The sequence below is a fragment of the Delphinapterus leucas genome, chromosome 15 (genome assembly GCF_059928025.1).
Source record: "Delphinapterus leucas isolate spDelLeu-1000000601 "Yukka" chromosome 15, BTC_Dleu_Yukka2, whole genome shotgun sequence".
Lineage (NCBI taxonomy): Eukaryota > Metazoa > Chordata > Mammalia > Artiodactyla > Monodontidae > Delphinapterus > Delphinapterus leucas.
Genome location: NC_143143.1, coordinates 3,782,566 through 3,798,516, shown reverse-complemented (window position 1 = coordinate 3,798,516; position 15,951 = coordinate 3,782,566). Strand labels below are relative to the sequence as shown.

The 15,951-nt window shown below is 61.8% G+C and overlaps 1 protein-coding gene across 10 annotated transcripts in view; it reads left to right on the top strand.

Annotated features, from left to right (window-relative positions):
- The window catches only part of TNRC18 (trinucleotide repeat containing 18), an 85,671-nt gene that overhangs the window by 25,269 nt on the left and 44,451 nt on the right, over positions 1 to 15,951 (top strand). For 6 of the 10 annotated variants that reach the window (XM_089895538.1, XM_089895541.1, XM_022565458.3 and 3 more), the window contains 8 exons: positions 894 to 1,019; positions 1,471 to 3,216; positions 9,925 to 10,027; positions 10,283 to 10,488; positions 10,792 to 10,938; positions 11,391 to 11,581; positions 12,895 to 13,324; positions 14,529 to 15,521. In XM_089895538.1, coding sequence (XP_089751664.1) covers positions 894 to 1,019; positions 1,471 to 3,216; positions 9,925 to 10,027; positions 10,283 to 10,488; positions 10,792 to 10,938; positions 11,391 to 11,581; positions 12,895 to 13,324; positions 14,529 to 15,521 — 3,942 coding nt within the window. The remainder of the gene's footprint in view (positions 1 to 893; positions 1,020 to 1,470; positions 3,217 to 9,924; positions 10,028 to 10,282; positions 10,489 to 10,791; positions 10,939 to 11,390; positions 11,582 to 12,894; positions 13,325 to 14,528; positions 15,522 to 15,951) is intronic. The other 4 variants (XM_022565459.3, XM_022565454.3, XM_022565453.3 and 1 more) reach the window with 3 other exon arrangements.

Here is a 15,951-nt window from a genome sequence, read left to right as displayed (position 1 = left end):
TCTGAGGTCCTGTAGGACCCACTGCCCAGGAGGAGAGGCAGGATCCTCCTCCATTGCCCCGGCACCTGCTCACCTGTCTGGCCTTCCGGGCCCTGGTGAATGGCTCTTGGGCCTCCATTCCTTGTGTACTCTTTCAGGCCTCTTGTTTCTTTCTCTGTGGCCTCCGTTTCCTGTCTTCTGCACCTTGTAAGGCCCTGGTTCTGGGGCATCACTGGTGGGGTGGAGGGGGTTGTGGGAGGTTAGGAAGACCCCTGGCAGGAGGAATTCTTTCCTAGAAGCACCTGCCTGGGAGACCCAGCAGCTGGAGATGCTGGGTAGGCTGAAGTTCAGAGAAGGCAAGAGACCTGCTTGGCGTCACACAGCAGAGAAGTTAAGCCAGTAAACCACTCAACTGGGTCCATGTTGGGCTGAGGTTAAGAGTTCTGGTGACCTCAGTTCAGAGCTAGGCTCCTCTGCTGGGGGACCTCGGGCAAGTGGGCCTCTCTGAGCCTCAGTTTTCTCATCTGTAAAATGGGGATATTAAGATTATTTGCCTCACAGGTTTTTTTATTTGAAATTTAAATGAGAATAACAAAGGCAAAGCAGTTGAAAGGGTTTGGTCTGTGATTAGAACTGCCATCTATCTTCATCATCCTCATTGCCCTGCACTGGGTCCAATTTGATTCTCTTCCTGGGGGATTCGAGAGCCCTAGCCCCTGGGGGCTGCCAGGGACTGGAGTGCCAGGATTGGGAGGGGGCAATCCTTGCTGTGGGAGCTGGTGGTAAACCTCAGGGCTCCCAGCACCAGGGGGCTGACAGCCAAGACACGTTATTTCCAAGAAGCAGAGAGGATGAAAGGAAGCTCCCGGTGGGAGGCATGAGGTGTCCCAGCTGGCTTCTTTTCTCTCTTGCAGGCTTCTCCCACCTGCCCAGCGGGCTGTACCCATCCTACCTCCACCTGAACCACCTGGAGCCCCCCAGCAGCGGGAGCCCCCTCCTCAGCCAGCTGGGCCAGCCCAGCATTTTCGATACCCAGAAAGGTCAGAGGGCAGGAGTGGGGAGACTGGGGGGAGCTGTGGAATGAGGTTGGGAGGGACCACTACCCAGTACTCCAGGCAGCATCTCAGCTGTGTTTCCCAAGACCCCAGCCCCCAAGGGCCCCCACAGGCTTTCTGGGCCCACCCATAGCCTCCTGGAGCCTTCTAGTTGTCCTGCCCTCATCTAATCCTGTTGGGCCCTCTGGGCAGCTCTTAATTCTGGCCTCTCCCCGTTTCACAGATGAGAAAACTGAGGCTCAGAAAGGTTAGTAGGTGGCCAGGGCAGGGTTTCAGCTTGGTTTAATCCATTTCTAGAGACTGCCCTCTCCTGGGGCTGCGCTGTGCATGGCCCTCCTCCTTGCCCTGGGGTCTAGGGCACCCTTTGGGGCCTCCCTTCCCTCTCCCCCGGCAGAGGGGGCACTCGCTCACGGGCTGCGCTCTTTCTTTTCTGCAGACGGCTTCTACCTGCCCGCCCCTGGAGCTCCGGGTGCCCTGCACTCTCATGCGCCCTCCTCCAGGACCCCAGGCGGCCACTCGTCGGGCGCCTCGACCAAAGGCTCTTCTCGGGAAGGTCCAGCCAAGGACCGGATGGGCCGCGGCGGGGAGCCGCCCCCACTGTTCGGCAAGAAGGACCCGCGGGCCCGCGAAGAGGCAGCGGGGCCCCGCAGCGTGGTGGACCTGACCCAAGAGGCGCGGGCGGAGGGCCGCCAGGACCGCGGGCCCCCGCGCCTCCCGGAGCGCCTGTCGCCCTTCCTGGCCGAGCCCGGGCCCCCGCGGGCACCGGGCACGGCCACCACCGAGTCCAAGGGCAAGAACCCGCCGCCGCTGCCACCACCGGCCCTGAGCCTCTGCAATGGCGCGGGGGACGCGGGGCTCCCCGCACTGGTGGCCGAGGCGGCCCGCGGCTCTAAGGAGACTGCGCGCCAGGACGAGAGCGCACGGCTGCGGCGCGCAGAGGCCCTTCTGCCGGGGCCTTGCCCCTGCCCCTCGCCGCTCCCGCCGCCGCCCCCCGTAAGCAAGGGCCCGCCTGCGCCCCCCGCCGCCTCCGGGGCCTTCGCCGCACCGCAGCCCGCCCCCGCCGGCGTCTACACCATCTTCCCCGTGGCGGCCGCGCGTGAGGCGGGCCGCGAGCACCGTGTGGTGGCGCCCACCTTCGTGCCTTCTGTGGAGGCCTTTGACGAGCGCCCAGGGCCCATCCAGATCGCGTCGCAGGCGCGTGACGCCCGGACCCGGGAGCGCGAGGCGGGCAGGCCCGGCGTCCTGCAGGCCCCGCCCGGCTCTCCAAGGCCGCCTCCGGACCGACCCGAGAGCCTCCGCGAGAAGAGCTCCGTGATCCGCTCGCTCAAGCGGCCGCCGCCCGCCGAGGCCCCACCAGCGCGGGCCGCGCGCTCCTCCCCGGACCCCCGGGCCTACCTCCCCGCCAAGGAGCTGCTCAAGCCCGAGGCCGAGCCCCGGCCGTGCGAGCGCGCCCCGCGCGGCCCCGCTGTCGCCTCCGCCTCCCAGCAGGCAGCCAAGCTTTTCGGCCTAGAGCCAGGGCGGCCGCCCCCAACCGCCGGCCCTGAGCACAAATGGAAACCCTTCGAGCTGGGCAACTTCGCCACGACGCAGATGGCCGTGCTGGCCGCGCAGCACCACCACGCCAGCCGTGCCGAGGAGGAGGCTGCCGCTGCTGCCGCCGCCGCCGCCGCCGCCGCCTCCAAGAAGGCCTACCTGGACCCCGGGGGCGCGTTGCCCCGCGCCGGGGCCACCTGCGCCAGGCCGGGCGCCGACCTGCACGCCGCGACCCACGGGCCGGGAGAGGCCTCGGCCATGCAGAGCCTCATCAAATACAGCGGCAGCTTTGCCCGCGAGGCCGTGGCCGTGCGTCCCGGCGGCTGCGGGAAGAAGAGCCCTTTTGGAGGCCTGGGCACCATGAAGCCCGAGCCCGCTCCCACGGCTGCCCCACGCGCCCAGGCCCGCCTCCCGCACCCCGCCGGCCCTGCAGCGGCTGGGGGCCGGCAGCTGAAGCGGGACCCGGAGAGGCCCGAGAGCGCCAAGGCCTTCGGACGCGAGGGCTCCGGTGCCCAGGGTGAGGCAGAGGTGCGACACCCACCCGTGGGCATTGCGGTGGCCGTGGCCCGGCAGAAGGACAGTGGCAGTGGCCGGCTGGTGCCTGGGCTGGCGGACCAGGAGCGTTCCCTGTCTCTGAGCAACGTCAAAGGTGGGTCCCGGGTCCCACCCCTCACCTTTTCTTCCCCCTTCACCTCCCCACCTTTGCTCACTGCTTCTACCTGCCTTCTGCACCCCTCTCTCCCACCTTCCTGGTACTGTTTGTCCTTTATCCCCCTTGTGGGCTGTGGCTGCTATTTAAAATTTATTGCTTTTTCTGTTACACACATAGAAAAATGTGTAAAATGCAGGAGAGGAGAAAGAAGAAAAGGGACCATTAGATTTTTTCCACCACCCTGAACACTTGGAGCTCTTTCCGCAGATTCATTTTCCCATTTGATCTGCAGAGCCTCCAGTGCACTATGATCTCGGGCCTTCTGTTTTTCCTTTGCGGGTGGGCTCTTACTTTTGCCAAGTCTTTATAAGTATCATTTTTAATGGTCTTTGGTGTTTTGTCCAGAGCGTGCACCGTAGCTCAGTTAGCCGTTCCCTTGTGGCATTTTAGTTTTCCCTTCTCTGATGTTTTTGTGTTTAGGAAGTTACTTTGAATATTTTCATGCATTGCGGCCTCACTGATACTTTGAGTCATTTTCTAAGAATAGATTCCTACGAATAAATTAGCTTTAAGCTTTCAATTCCGGGTCCTTGAGGGAGGTAACCGTGTCCTACTTAACCTAGTTCAGTGTTCCCAGTACCTAGCGCATAGTAGGTGTTTGATAAGTGAGGGAATGAGTTACTGAGTGTGACAGATGGCAACTGGGGCCCCGGCATTCCTGTGGCCTCAACATTGAATGCCTTTGTGACTTCTTAGGTAGTTAGAGAGTTTATATGCTTGTTTGCAGTCTGTTTTGTTTCAGACTCCTCAGAATTGTGTTTTAATGTTACTAAAGAAAACCCAAACAATCGTCGTCAAGTTCAGCAGGGAGGAATGGTGTGTTTTAACTATTAGTAAAGTTGAATATCTTTCCAGAACTAGGTTGATTTGTTACATTTCCGTTCGTCCCTGGCATATTTTGCCATTGGACTCCTTCCTGAGATTTTGGAGAGTTGCTATTTGCGGCATTTTGGTTGGAACTCTGGACTTGGGCTGCCCAGAGAGAGCCCAGTATTGAGCCAAGGGCCTCACCTGTGGGTCAGGCCCTGAGGCTGCCCCGCTGCACCAGGTCGTGGTCAGTGTGTTGAGGTGTGGGGTGTTGGCAGGCTAGGGTAAGGGCCCCGGAAGGAAGGCTGTGTCCCGCTGCCCCTAGCTCATGTGACTTTTTAACAGTCGGCCTGGGTTTCCTCCCCGAGTCTCTGTAGCCCCGCCCCCAGTTTGCTCCCAGACGTGCCAGCTGCAAGCTCAGGCTTGGCTCACATCGCGGCCCGCGTGCGACCGGCTTCCCTGCACCTCCTAGATTTTCCAAGATACACAGGCATCTTGGGTGCGCGTCCCCCGTGTCCCCGTCCCTCCCTGAGCCTGGCCCTCCTGTGCCCGCCTGCACTGACTCCTGCCTGGGCTTCAGCCTCCGTCCACAGTGAGCGGCCAGTGCTGCGTCCTGTCACAGCTGCTTCCTAGACCCGTAGCCCCAGCCCTGCTCTCCCAGAGGAGCCTGGTAAGGCTTAAGGCTGCCCTGGGTCTCGCCTGGTCGCTGCCCATCTGAATGTACCACAGCTGCAGAGGCTCAGAGCAAGTGATGTCTTAGGGAATGTTTGTTGAACTGAGCCCATTGTTCTGTGTGGAGCCCCCCTGGAGCCAAGGGAGGCCCGTCCTCTGACCCCAGGGGCTCACATGCGGCCCTGCCTTAGTCTGGGATTCAAAGTCTGGGCATTGGCCCTTGGCTTGGAGGTGACCGGCTGGGTGGTGGAGAAGCCCGCTCACTAGGTGGACAAAAGATCTTTTGGGGTCCTTTTTTTAGAAGAATGCTCGTGTGACATGATATGGCACCCCAGTTAGGACTCACGGTCCCCAGAACTCATCCTGGTGCCCAGAGTACCTGGCCGTGCCCAAGGGACCTGTGTCCATGGGGTTGTGAGTGTGTGTGGGAGAATGTGTATGAGGGAGTGTGTGTGAGAGAGTGCAGGTGAGAATGTGTGTGTGTGAGCGTGTATGTGTGTGCAAGTGTCTGGGCGGGGGGAGGGGAGAGAGAGAGGATGGGACAGCTGGGGATGAGACCTTCAGGAATTATTGGGCTGAGACTGCCTTTCTGTTTGCCGGTGACCATTGGAAAGTGAGTGGAGTCTTACTCTCCTTAAAAAAAAATGCCTGTAAGAAGTGATTTTTCCCCAATCTGGATGACCCTGGGGGAGGGGAGAATTTGGCGTTACCCCAGCTGAGTGGTTGTTGTCAGCCCCGGGGCTCCTGGGTTTCCCGACTTCCTGGCTCCTACTTTGTGGAGTGAGCCCTCTGCCTGTCAGTGAGTTCACATCCAGGCCCTACCTTTCGCAGCTGCGTGACCTTGAACCTGAGGCTTAAGTCCTCTGGCCCCTGGTGTCCCCACTTACTAAGTGGCGCTAGGGAGGGCCTCCTCGTTCCCTGATGCCAGGTGGGCTGAGGCGCTCGTAGTAGGTGCTTCACAAACAGGCCTTCTTTTTCTCTGTTCACATTCGGGGCCTTAAGGGCTCAGAGCTTCTGCCATGAGCCCGAGATCCTTTTATGGGAAATGCCCCGAGGGCTCACCCAGGGTCTGGCCTGGCTACAGGGGTCTTGCACCCTGAGATGGATGAAGGACGGGCTTCACGTACACCTGTGAACCCCAGACAGCAGTGCCCACGCCGAGAGGCCAGCAGACCAGCACCTTCCCTGCTGTGTAGCAGGGGGCCGTGTGCAGGCAGCCCCACGTAGCCCCGGCCACCAGCTCCTCCTGGTGGATCTGTTATTCTCCCAGCTTCACAGATGGGAGAGCAGGGCCTGTGGAGGTGAGGTGACTCGCCTTGGGTCACCCGGCTAGAAGAGGCGGGCTGAACTTGAACCCTTAAGCCCAGACCTGTGCCTCCCATCTCTCTGTCTTGCCCATTATCACCTCTATGGTGGAGTCGAATTGGGGACCAAATCTGGGGGGCTGTGATGGTGCCCCCACCCTGCCCTGATGCCCATCATACCGGGCAGAGCTGGGGTTGCATCGGGTGTAAGCAGTGGTATTGACCCCAGACTCTGGAAAGCACAGAATTGGCCGGAGTTGGTGGTCGCCATATCTGCAGAAATGCTCAGATGGAGTCTGGGAGGGAGTTGCCATGGGAACCAGGCCTTGGCCTGAGCCTCTGCCATTACGGCCGGATTAGAGCATGTGACCCACGGAGGGGCTGTCAGTGCTGGGGACGTGGGCCCTGGGGCAGGGCTGCAGATGGGTGATGGCAGTAGTGCTGCTGTTTCACCAGTGCCCACCCTGTGCGGGCTCTGTGTGTGGAGGGGTGTGCACCCTGGTGGTCAGGAAGACCCGGTCAGACCGCGATGCTAGCCTGACGCCTCCTTGTCAGTCAGTGGTGTGACCTGGGTAGCTAACCTTCCTGTGCCTCAGTTTCCTCATCTGGGATGGGATGAGGGCTGGAACCCACCTCCTGGGTTGATGACCACTGAATGAGTGTGTGTATGGAGAGGGCCCTGGGCCCTGCTGGGCACAGAGGTGGCTTTGAAATGTTGGACGTCTCCAGAGCTCATGCCTCGAGGGTTGGGGTGAAGGGGTCCTGGGTGTGTGGGACCTCGGAGCAGCTGACCCTCTGCCCCACACGCCTCCCTGCTGGAGGAGCTGGTCCCTTGCCATCCTGGAGCTCAGCACAGAGAGGCGATGGGCCCTTTGGTTCGCTTGTCCACAGGGGGCTGGAGGGAGGTTGGTTTTCAAAGCCTTAGTCAGATCATGTCTCATCCCTGCTCAGAGCTTCCTCTGGCTTTCTCCTTTTACCTTGAACAGAATCTCAGCCATATTCTCTTCCACGGCCTGTACCCCGCTCTTCACCTGCACCCTCTCTTCCTTATTGCTCTCTTCAGCCACCGTGGCCCCCTTGGCACGCTCCTGCCTCAGGGACTTTGCACCTGCCGTTTGTTCTCTCTGCATAGCTCACTGTTCCTCTAGTTATCCTCATGAATTCATTCATTCACTTCCCACGTATTTGCTGAGCAGCTTCTTCTGTGTCAGGCATTGTGCAGGAGAGAGGTAGACAGCCAGGAGTGTGACTGCTCAAACCAGAGCAATGCACAGTCTGAGGAGGAGACAGACGGTGAACTACCAACAAGCAAAACAGCTGTGTGTTGTGCTCAGTGCTGTGAGGGAGACAAATAAGGGAGCGTGAGAGAGGAGAGGTGGTCTGGGAGGGCTTCCTGGAGGAGGTAGCATATGAGCTGAGCTCTTACTGGGGAGGCTGAGTAGTACAGAGGAAGGGCACTCTGGGTGGAGGGAACAGCGTGTGTGGCCCTGAGTGTGACTGGAGGTACACTGGAGGGGACAGCTGGGCAGCATGAGTCAGGCCCAGGGGCTTGGTTCCATGGGGCTGGCCCTCCGTAGGAGGGACAGGTGTGAGCAGGGATTAGAGGGAGCAGGTTGGTGCAGGAGGACGAGGGTGGTGCCCCGGGGCGAGGTGGTGGAGGGCATGTCACATTTCTTTGGAGATCAACTGTATTTGGAGGGAGTGGGCTGGGGCTCTGACGTGAGTGACCCTGGGGGTGGTGGGTGCTCCCAGGTGGGCGGGCCTGCATACAGGTTTCTGGTGCAGGTGGCACCTAGGGTGGGAAGCCCCTGAGAGCCTGTGTGGTGACAGCCAGGGCGGTGGAGAGGCATCAGGCCTGAGGACAGAGGTCTTGGGGGCAGGCCACACTGCAGACGCCTGTCCCTTCTGGGGGCACCAGGAGCTCTGTGCCAAAGCCTGTCTGCCACCCCAGCGTGGCCAGTGGGCGGGAGGGTCTTCGGGGTTTCTGCGGGCCTGGGAGGCCATCCCTGCAGGAGAAGGAAGCTCAGACACATGCTCTGGTTTCCCAGTCCAGCTGAAGGACTCTGGATGGCCCTGCCTGAAAGCCCGGGATGGGAGGGGGGCCCACAAGCAGGGCCCCTTCCAGTCCTTCATAGAGGGGGTGGGTGGGCTCAGGGTCCCCTTGGATTTGGGAACCACATTGACACTGGAGGCCGGGACACCCTCACTGGGTCTCACCCCGAGTTGGCGCGGGCTTGTTCTCCCACCTCCCGCCTTTCCCCTCTGCTTCCTGCACTTCCTGCCATGTGCTGGAACAGTCGTGGGGACCGGGCGTTGGCACAAGAAGAGTCGGCTCAGGGCTTGCGTGGGGTGACTTAACGGATAGCCTGGGACGCACCTGTGTGACCCGTGGGGACCAGGTCGGCAAGAAGACTCCTTCGCCCGCTCCCACTCCCGCCCTGACGGTGCCCCAACTTGCTGGCTTTTCTCTGCTTAACCGCACACGCAGCTTCCTTGTCGCTCCAGTGGCTTCTGGAACTTGCAGACCCGCCCCCGGTGGCCCCTGGCCCATCTCCAGCTGCCTCTCGGGATGCGACCCTCCCTGATTCTAGGCTGCCTGTCCCCCCCCACCCCGTGTGCGTGGTCCATCGGGCACGTGGGCTTGTGTGGCTGCCCCTCCCCGTGGACTTCTCTTCTTTGTTCTGGGGCTGTGGGTTTCCACCTTCCTGAAGGGGAAGGAGAAGCCCCTGCATCCCTGAGCCTCTCCTGGGGGCTCTGTTCTTCCGGAGCTCCTGGTGATGGGGGTGCAGGAGGGGAGAAACGATGGGGAGATGCTCGACGGCCGCATTCCAAGTTGGGTCCCCGCCCACGAGGACCATGAATGTGGGGACTGCTGGGGGGCCCCGGCAAGGTGGCCCTGGACGCTTGTCTCTGGCAGGGTGATAACCCATAAGGTCCGGGGCCCTGGGGGCGGCTTCCTCCCCGGGCGTACCTCCCGAGACCTGGGTGGGAGGACACCCGTCCAGCATGACTGACCCTAGAGAAGGAGTTAGTCCAGCCTCGGCGGTTTAGAAGAGTCTCAGCTACCAGCTGAGTGGCTTCTGCTGCTGGTGATAGCGCCCGCCTCCTGGGCCCTAGCCGGCCCGGGGCGGCCACACGCGTGCTGGCTTCCGTTGTATGGAGTAGAAAACGTCCAGGAAGAGTGGGGCAGGTGGGGCGAGGAGGGCTGGACCCTGGGTGCCCTCCACGAGCTCCTGCCCCTGCAGAACTGGCCGGGACTTGAGGACCTGCCTTCTCTGCTCTGGGGAAGGCAGGGAGCTCACGGAAGGTGCAGCTGGACCAGCCATGGGTCGAGGGACGTCCCCTGGGCACCAGGACAAGGGTGGGTGAGCCGGATGGCAGCCCGCATATCCTCCACTCGCCCACACACACATAGCGTTCTCTGGTTTCACTTTTCTGTCTTGATTTTGAAAAGATCAGCCACAGGTCTGCAGCAGACAGAACCATGACGGGTCCTCAGGGGGGAGGCTGATTTCCCGTGGCCCGGGCCTCGCTGTGCTTCTGAATAGCGACCGCTTTTTCGGGTTGTGGTTTCTCCTCCATCCTAACCTCTCCCAGAACCTGCCTTTCCGGTGATAAAGTAGTAAAACCGTGTCAGCGAATGCCACTCGGTTCACACCGTGTTGTTACTCGATCTGTGTTACGATGTTTTACTGCAATATCCCGGTTACCTGTGCGAGTTCCAGGTAGGCTCTTTGAGGGGCGAGGGAGGGATGTTTCTGGGCACGGAGGGCATCCGGCCAGGGTGAGGGAACCGCTCAAATGCTGAGGGCTTGTTGGGGCCCTGAGTGGGCCTCACTTCCTGCCTGTCCCCCCGACCCAGGGCACAGCCGAGCCGACGAGGACTGTGGAGATGAGCGGGCCAGGCACCGGGAGGAGCGGTTGCTTGGGGCGCGGCTGGACCGGGACCAGGAGAAGCTGCTCCGGTGAGGGCCTGGGAGGCCCAAGGCAAGGGTGGATGACCCTACCTGGCTGCGGGGTGGTCCTGAGAGTGTGGGACACCCTCCCGAGGAAGGCCCCGGGGGCCCTTTGCCGAGCCCCAGCTGGCTCTTCTGTCCACCGGGTGCAGAGTCGGCCCAGCAGTAGCCTGGTGTCCCCCGGTGACTTGGGGCGGTACCCCTTCTCTCCCACCCGCCCCTGGGGCCGTCTGGCCTGTCCCTGACGCCCCTGTTCGCTTCCAGAGAAAGTAAGGAGCTGGCTGACCTGGCCCGCCTGCACCCCACCAGCTGTGCTGCTAACGGCCTGAACCCCAACCTCATGGTGACCGGGGGCCCGGCGCTGGCAGGTTCCGGTCGCTGGTCCGCTGACCCTGCGGCCCACCTGGCCACGCACCCTTGGCTGCCCCGCTCGGGCAGCACGTCCATGTGGCTCGCTGGACACCCCTACGGTGAGCGGGAGGGCGGCGGTGGGCCGGGATGGGGAGGCCTGACGTGCTGGTGCCGGGACAGCACCCCTCCTCTCTTCCCCGTAGTTCAGCTCCCTCAGTGCCCAAGCAGGGCCATTATTAATGGCGCCAGCATCGTGGGCCCTTGGCCAAGCCTGTTTGTGGACAGTGCCCAGAGCGGGAGGCTGGGCGCGTGTTTAACAGCCCTTACCCTCGGCTTCCTGCTTGGAGGCCCAGGAAGTGGAGGATGGGGGAGTAGGCTGGGCCTGGGTCCTCAGCACTGACTCGGGCATGGGTCTCTCCTAGGCTTGGGCCCCCCTTCTCTTCACCAGGGCATGGCGCCTGCCTTTCCACCCGGCCTGGGGGGCTCCCTGCCGTCGGCCTACCAGTTCGTCAGGGACCCCCAGTCGGGCCAGCTGGTGGTCATTCCCAGTGAGCACTTGCCTCACTTTGGTAAGTGGCCTTCCACAGTGAGACTGTCCCAAATGCCGTGGGAGGAGGGCTGTCCTCCTGTGGCAGGGGGTGTCCGCCCAGCAGAATAGGGTGGCTGTGTCCTAAAGCCACAGGGGTCCTTGTTTTGATGAGTTCCTACCCAGAAAGCCCACGTGGAGAACCAAAGCAGGGCTGCCCTGGTGGGAGGCCTGGACCCTCTGCCTTGGTGCCCCCATCCCTCAGGAATCCACTTTGCAGACCACTGGGTATAGTAGGAGAAGGTGTGGAGTCCCCATGTTGGCCCCGGGCCTGGGATGTGGCTGCCCCTGGCAAAGGGGGGAGGACAGGCTTCTCCGTCCCCAGGAAGCAACTGGAGGCCCAGCTGAGCCCAGCTCTGCCTCAGCTTCCCCATCTGTAAAATGGGGTGATGGGCACCAGGCGGTAGTGCAGCCTCACTGTCTTCTTGCCCCCAGCGGAGCTGATGGAGCGGGCTGCGGTGCCACCCCTTTGGCCGGCCCTGTACCCACCCGGCCGCAGCTCCCTGCACCACGCCCAGCAGCTACAGCTCTTCTCCCAGCAGCACTTCCTGCGGCAGCAGGAATTCCTGTACCTGCAGCAGCAGGCGGCCCAGGCCCTGGAACTGCAGAGGAGTGCCCAGCTGGTGGTGAGTTGGGGTGGGCGTGGTTCAGGAGGGCCATGGGGGCATTGGAGACCCTTGCCGGAGCTCCTCTGTTGCTGGCGAGGCAGAGGGGTCAACCAGCAGAAAGTCCAGTTCTGGACTGTGAGTCAGAAAAAATGAGAGAGGCTGGTGGTCAGGGGGGCCTCCTGGAGGAGGTGGCGTCTGCCCAGAGACCTGAAGAAGTTAGTTGTGGAGGAACCCTCTGGGCAGAGGGGATGGTGTGAGCAAGGCTGAGAGGTGGACAGAGCTTGGCAAGGGGTGGGTGCAGGTAGCAATGGGGAAGCCAGGGCGGGAGAGGTGGCCCTGTGGACTGGAGATGTTTGCATGGGAACTGAAGGGATCCCTGTGTTACCCCGCTGTTTCCTAAGCCCTGCCTGGCCCGGCTGGGTGCCTGATGGCCCTGGGCTCCTCTCTCAGGCCGGGGCTGGCCTCCACCCATGTTGCCTGATCACGTAAGATGGGCGACACTTGGTGTCGCCACCGTGTGGGTGGACTCCCTGAAGCCCACAGCCCTCCTGCCTCCTTGAAGGTGTTCCTGGACATTTGTCCTCTGCTTGGCCTTGCCCCTCCCTTCTTGTGTAGCAGCTGCTCTGGAGGAGTCAACCGAGGTGACACAGGCAGCAAATGGGGCCCTGGGTTTGAACCTTAGTTCTGCCATGCCTGGCTGTGTGCCCTCCAGCAAGTGAATTCACCTCTCTGGGTTTCAAGTTTCCTCCTGTGGAAGTGGAGCTGCTAGTAATTTCTGTGTCATCGGGCTGTTCAGTGAGATTTAACAGCCGTGACAGTGGCTGGGGCATGGAGCCTTTCCTCCCCGTGTGATCGTGCGCTGACCGCCTGGCCCCTGGTGAGCACGGGCGAAGTTCGTGAGCCTTCCTCAAGCCATCAAAGACCGGGAAAGGCTCCCCCCGCCCACCTTTTGAGGTGTTTTGAGACCCAGGTGTGATAAGGCAGGAGAGTGCCCGCAGGTAGTGAGTTCTCCGTGCAGGTAGCTGTCCTAGTGTCACGAAAGAGCCTCACACCTCCACTGGCCCCCCTCGCCCTGACCGTGAGGGTCCCAGAGGGGCCTGGGTCTAGACCGGAGGGCACCCTAGCCCCGTCTGCTGGAATTCTACAAGGAATGCTGTGCTTGTTATTTGTACTGTGACGGAATGTCAGTCTCGGGCTGGGGGTGTGGGCGGCCTGCAGCCCCAGACCCTGCCTGAGGTTCTCTGTGTGTCGCGGGGACGCCGGGGACAGGGCAGGTGGTGGGTGATGGGTCCTGCCGCGCTGACCCTGCCTGCCGGCCCCCCCCCCCCCAGCAGGAGCGGCTAAAGGCCCAGGAGCAGCGGGCAGAGATGGAGGAGAAGGTGAACAAGCGGAGCCTGGACGCCGCGGGCAAGGGTGGCCTGGGCGCCTCGGGCCCCGGGCTGCTGCCTCGGAAGCCCCCTGGCCTGGCCGCTGGCCCTGCGGGCACTTACGGCAAGGCCATGAGTCCACCGCCATCTCCCCGCGCTTCCCCTGTGGCTGCCCTGAAGGCCAAGGTCATCCAGAAGCTGGAGGATGTGTCCAAGCCGTCCACCTACGCCTACCCCGCCACACCCAGCTCCCACCCCACTAGCCCGCCGCCCGCCTCCCCGCCGCCCACCCCTGGCATCACCCGCAAGGAAGAGGCCCCCGAGAACGTCGTCGAGAAGAAGGACTTAGAATTGGAGAAGGGAGCCCCCAGCCCTTTCCAGGCCTTGTTCTCAGGTAGGAGCTGGTGAAACATCCCCATATGGTCATTCACTCATTCATTCCTTCAACCTGTCAATCCTTCTTTCTGTGTTGAGCACCTACTGTGTACCTGGCTCACCGCTGGGCTCTGGAATGAATGCCCGAGGACACAGCTGGCCATCATCTCTCTCTAGCCTTCCCTCAGTGGTAGGGTCAGGGGAAACGGGTGTAATGTTAGAAGTAGGTTCTAAGTTCAGGAGGACCTGTCTGAGCATGAAACAAAGTAAGACCTGTAGGATATTTAGCACCATAGCTGGCCCATAACAGGTGCTGTGTTGTTGCATTGATGATAAAACAGTGTATTCTGAGTAGTACTCCCACCCCACACGCTGCATGCACACACACGCCCTCTTCCCGTGTCCTGTGTTGGTCGGGACATGCAGCAGGTGGCCTTGAAGGGGCCTGAGGCCTGTGTTCCTCTTCCCGTGGGAGGACTTGAGTTCGAATTCCAAAGTTCAGATTTCTGCCACCGGAATGCTGTGTGCGATCTTGGGCAGGTGGCTGCCCCTCTCTGGGGAGATTCGATGTCTTGCTAATCAGGTCAAGTGTGGAGCACAGGCCTGACCCCGGTGCAGGGTGAGGGTGCTCCGTGCGTCTGTCTCCCCCGGTTTGGTTCATACTGAGCCCCTGCTGCTTGCCCCGCCCTGGGCTGGGCCTGGGACACTACAGACAGTCAGCTGAACACCATCCTGCTCTCAGGGAGTTTACACTCAAGCGTGGGAGTTCAGAGTAAAAGAAGTGAGGGAGGGGAGCCAGCACTGTATTACTATTATTTTTTGAACAACTTGGATGCCCCAACTCTGCTTTAATGGCGTGGGGCGGGTGGGTTCTTGTGGGACGGAGGGCAGAGTCGGCACCGGCTGGGTGGGGACCATTTGGGGTCTTACTGAGCCTGTGCTTCTGGCCCGGCTTTGTGCTGGGTGCTGAGGCTGGAGGGAACAGAGAAAGAGCCTTTGGGACCTGAAGACCCTCAGGGAAAGATGGTGGCCAGTTTTTCTCTCTGTGGCGCAGACATGCAGAAAGGCCCTGGGGTTCCTCAGATGCCATCTGGAAGGGATCCCAGCCCTGCAGGCTGGCCCAGCAGAGAGGGTGGCTGGCGGGTGGGTGTTGATGGGGACACACGGGGGTGTCAGACATGGCAGGAGAAGGGGCCCCCGCTGACCCTTGGTGTCCTCGGCAGATATCCCACCCAGGTACCCGTTTCAAGCCCTGCCGCCACACTACGGGAGGCCCTACCCATTCCTGCTGCAGCCCACGGCGGCTGCCGATGCCGACGGCCTGGCCCCCGACGTGCCGCTCCCGGCCGATGGGCCCGAGCGCCTGGCGCTCTCGCCTGAGGACAAGCCCATCCGCCTGTCCCCGTCCAAGATCCCAGAGCCGCTGCGGGAGGTCCCGGACGAAGAACCGCTGGCAGAGCGGGAGGTGAAGGCGGAGGTGGAGGACATGGACGAAGGCCCCGCAGAGCTGCCCTCCCTCGAGTCGCCACTGACGCTGCTCCCCGAGGAAGCCCTGGCGGCCCCGAGCCCGGCGGGCGGCTGCGCGGGTGGCCTGCTGGAGGCCCAGGCCCAGGCGGTGAGTGCCGGCGGCCAGGGGCCCGCGGAGCCCTCCGGGTGCCCGGACTTTGCTGAGGGGGCTGAGGCGCGGGTTGATTCACCGCGCCGGACAGAGTCCTGCACGGCTGCCCCGGACCTGGGGGCGCGGCTGACGCCTGAGCCGTTGGTCAAGGCTAAGGAGGAGCCAGTGGAGGTGCCCGTGGACGTGCCCGTGGCAGAGGCAGCTCCCGAGGAAGATCTGGCCCAGGAGGCCCCGAGTGAGCCCCGGCCCAGCCTGGAACTGCCGGACTGTGACGTGCCCCCTGGGGAGGGACAGTGCCTGAGTCTGGAGGCCCCGGAGGCCACCCCTGTGCCGGGCAGCGCCTGCTTCCTGGAGGAAGCGGGCTCCGATCAGTTCCCGCCCAGCCTGGAGGACCCGCTGGCTGGCATGAATGCCCTAGCGGCCGCGGCAGAGCTGCCCCAGGCCAGGCCTCTGCCCTCCCCGGGCACTGGAGCCCCAGCCCTGGAGAGGCTGGAGGCAGTGCAGAGCCTTGTCTTGGAGCCGAGCTTCCTGCACGGCATCACCCTGCTGAGCGAGATCGCCGAGCTGGAGCTGGAGAAGAGGAGCCAGGAGGTGGCAGGTGAGCCGTGCCGGGCGGTGGGCCTCTGCGGCTTGCTTTTTCCCTTTCTATTTATTTATTTTTAGGCCGCGTGGCTTGCGGGATCTGAGTTCCCCAACCAGGGATTGAACCTGGGCCACAGCAGTGCAAGCCTGGAATCCTAACCACTAGGCTGCCAGGGAACTCCTGCCTTTCCCCCTTTTAAGGAAAATTTTTTAAAATAGGATTTAAAAAGTTTCAAAATCTCCAGGATGTGGTTTATTCGTGTGCACTTTAAAAAAACTGTTGTGAAATAAACATGTTGTAAACTTTTATCATTTCAACGGTTTGAAGTGTACAGGGCAGAGGTGTTACATACAGGCACATCATTGTGCGGCCAGTCTCTGGGTTTCTTCGTGGTGAAATTTCTGCTTGTTCTGTTAGTGGTGAGATGCTTTGGGTTGTGAGGGAC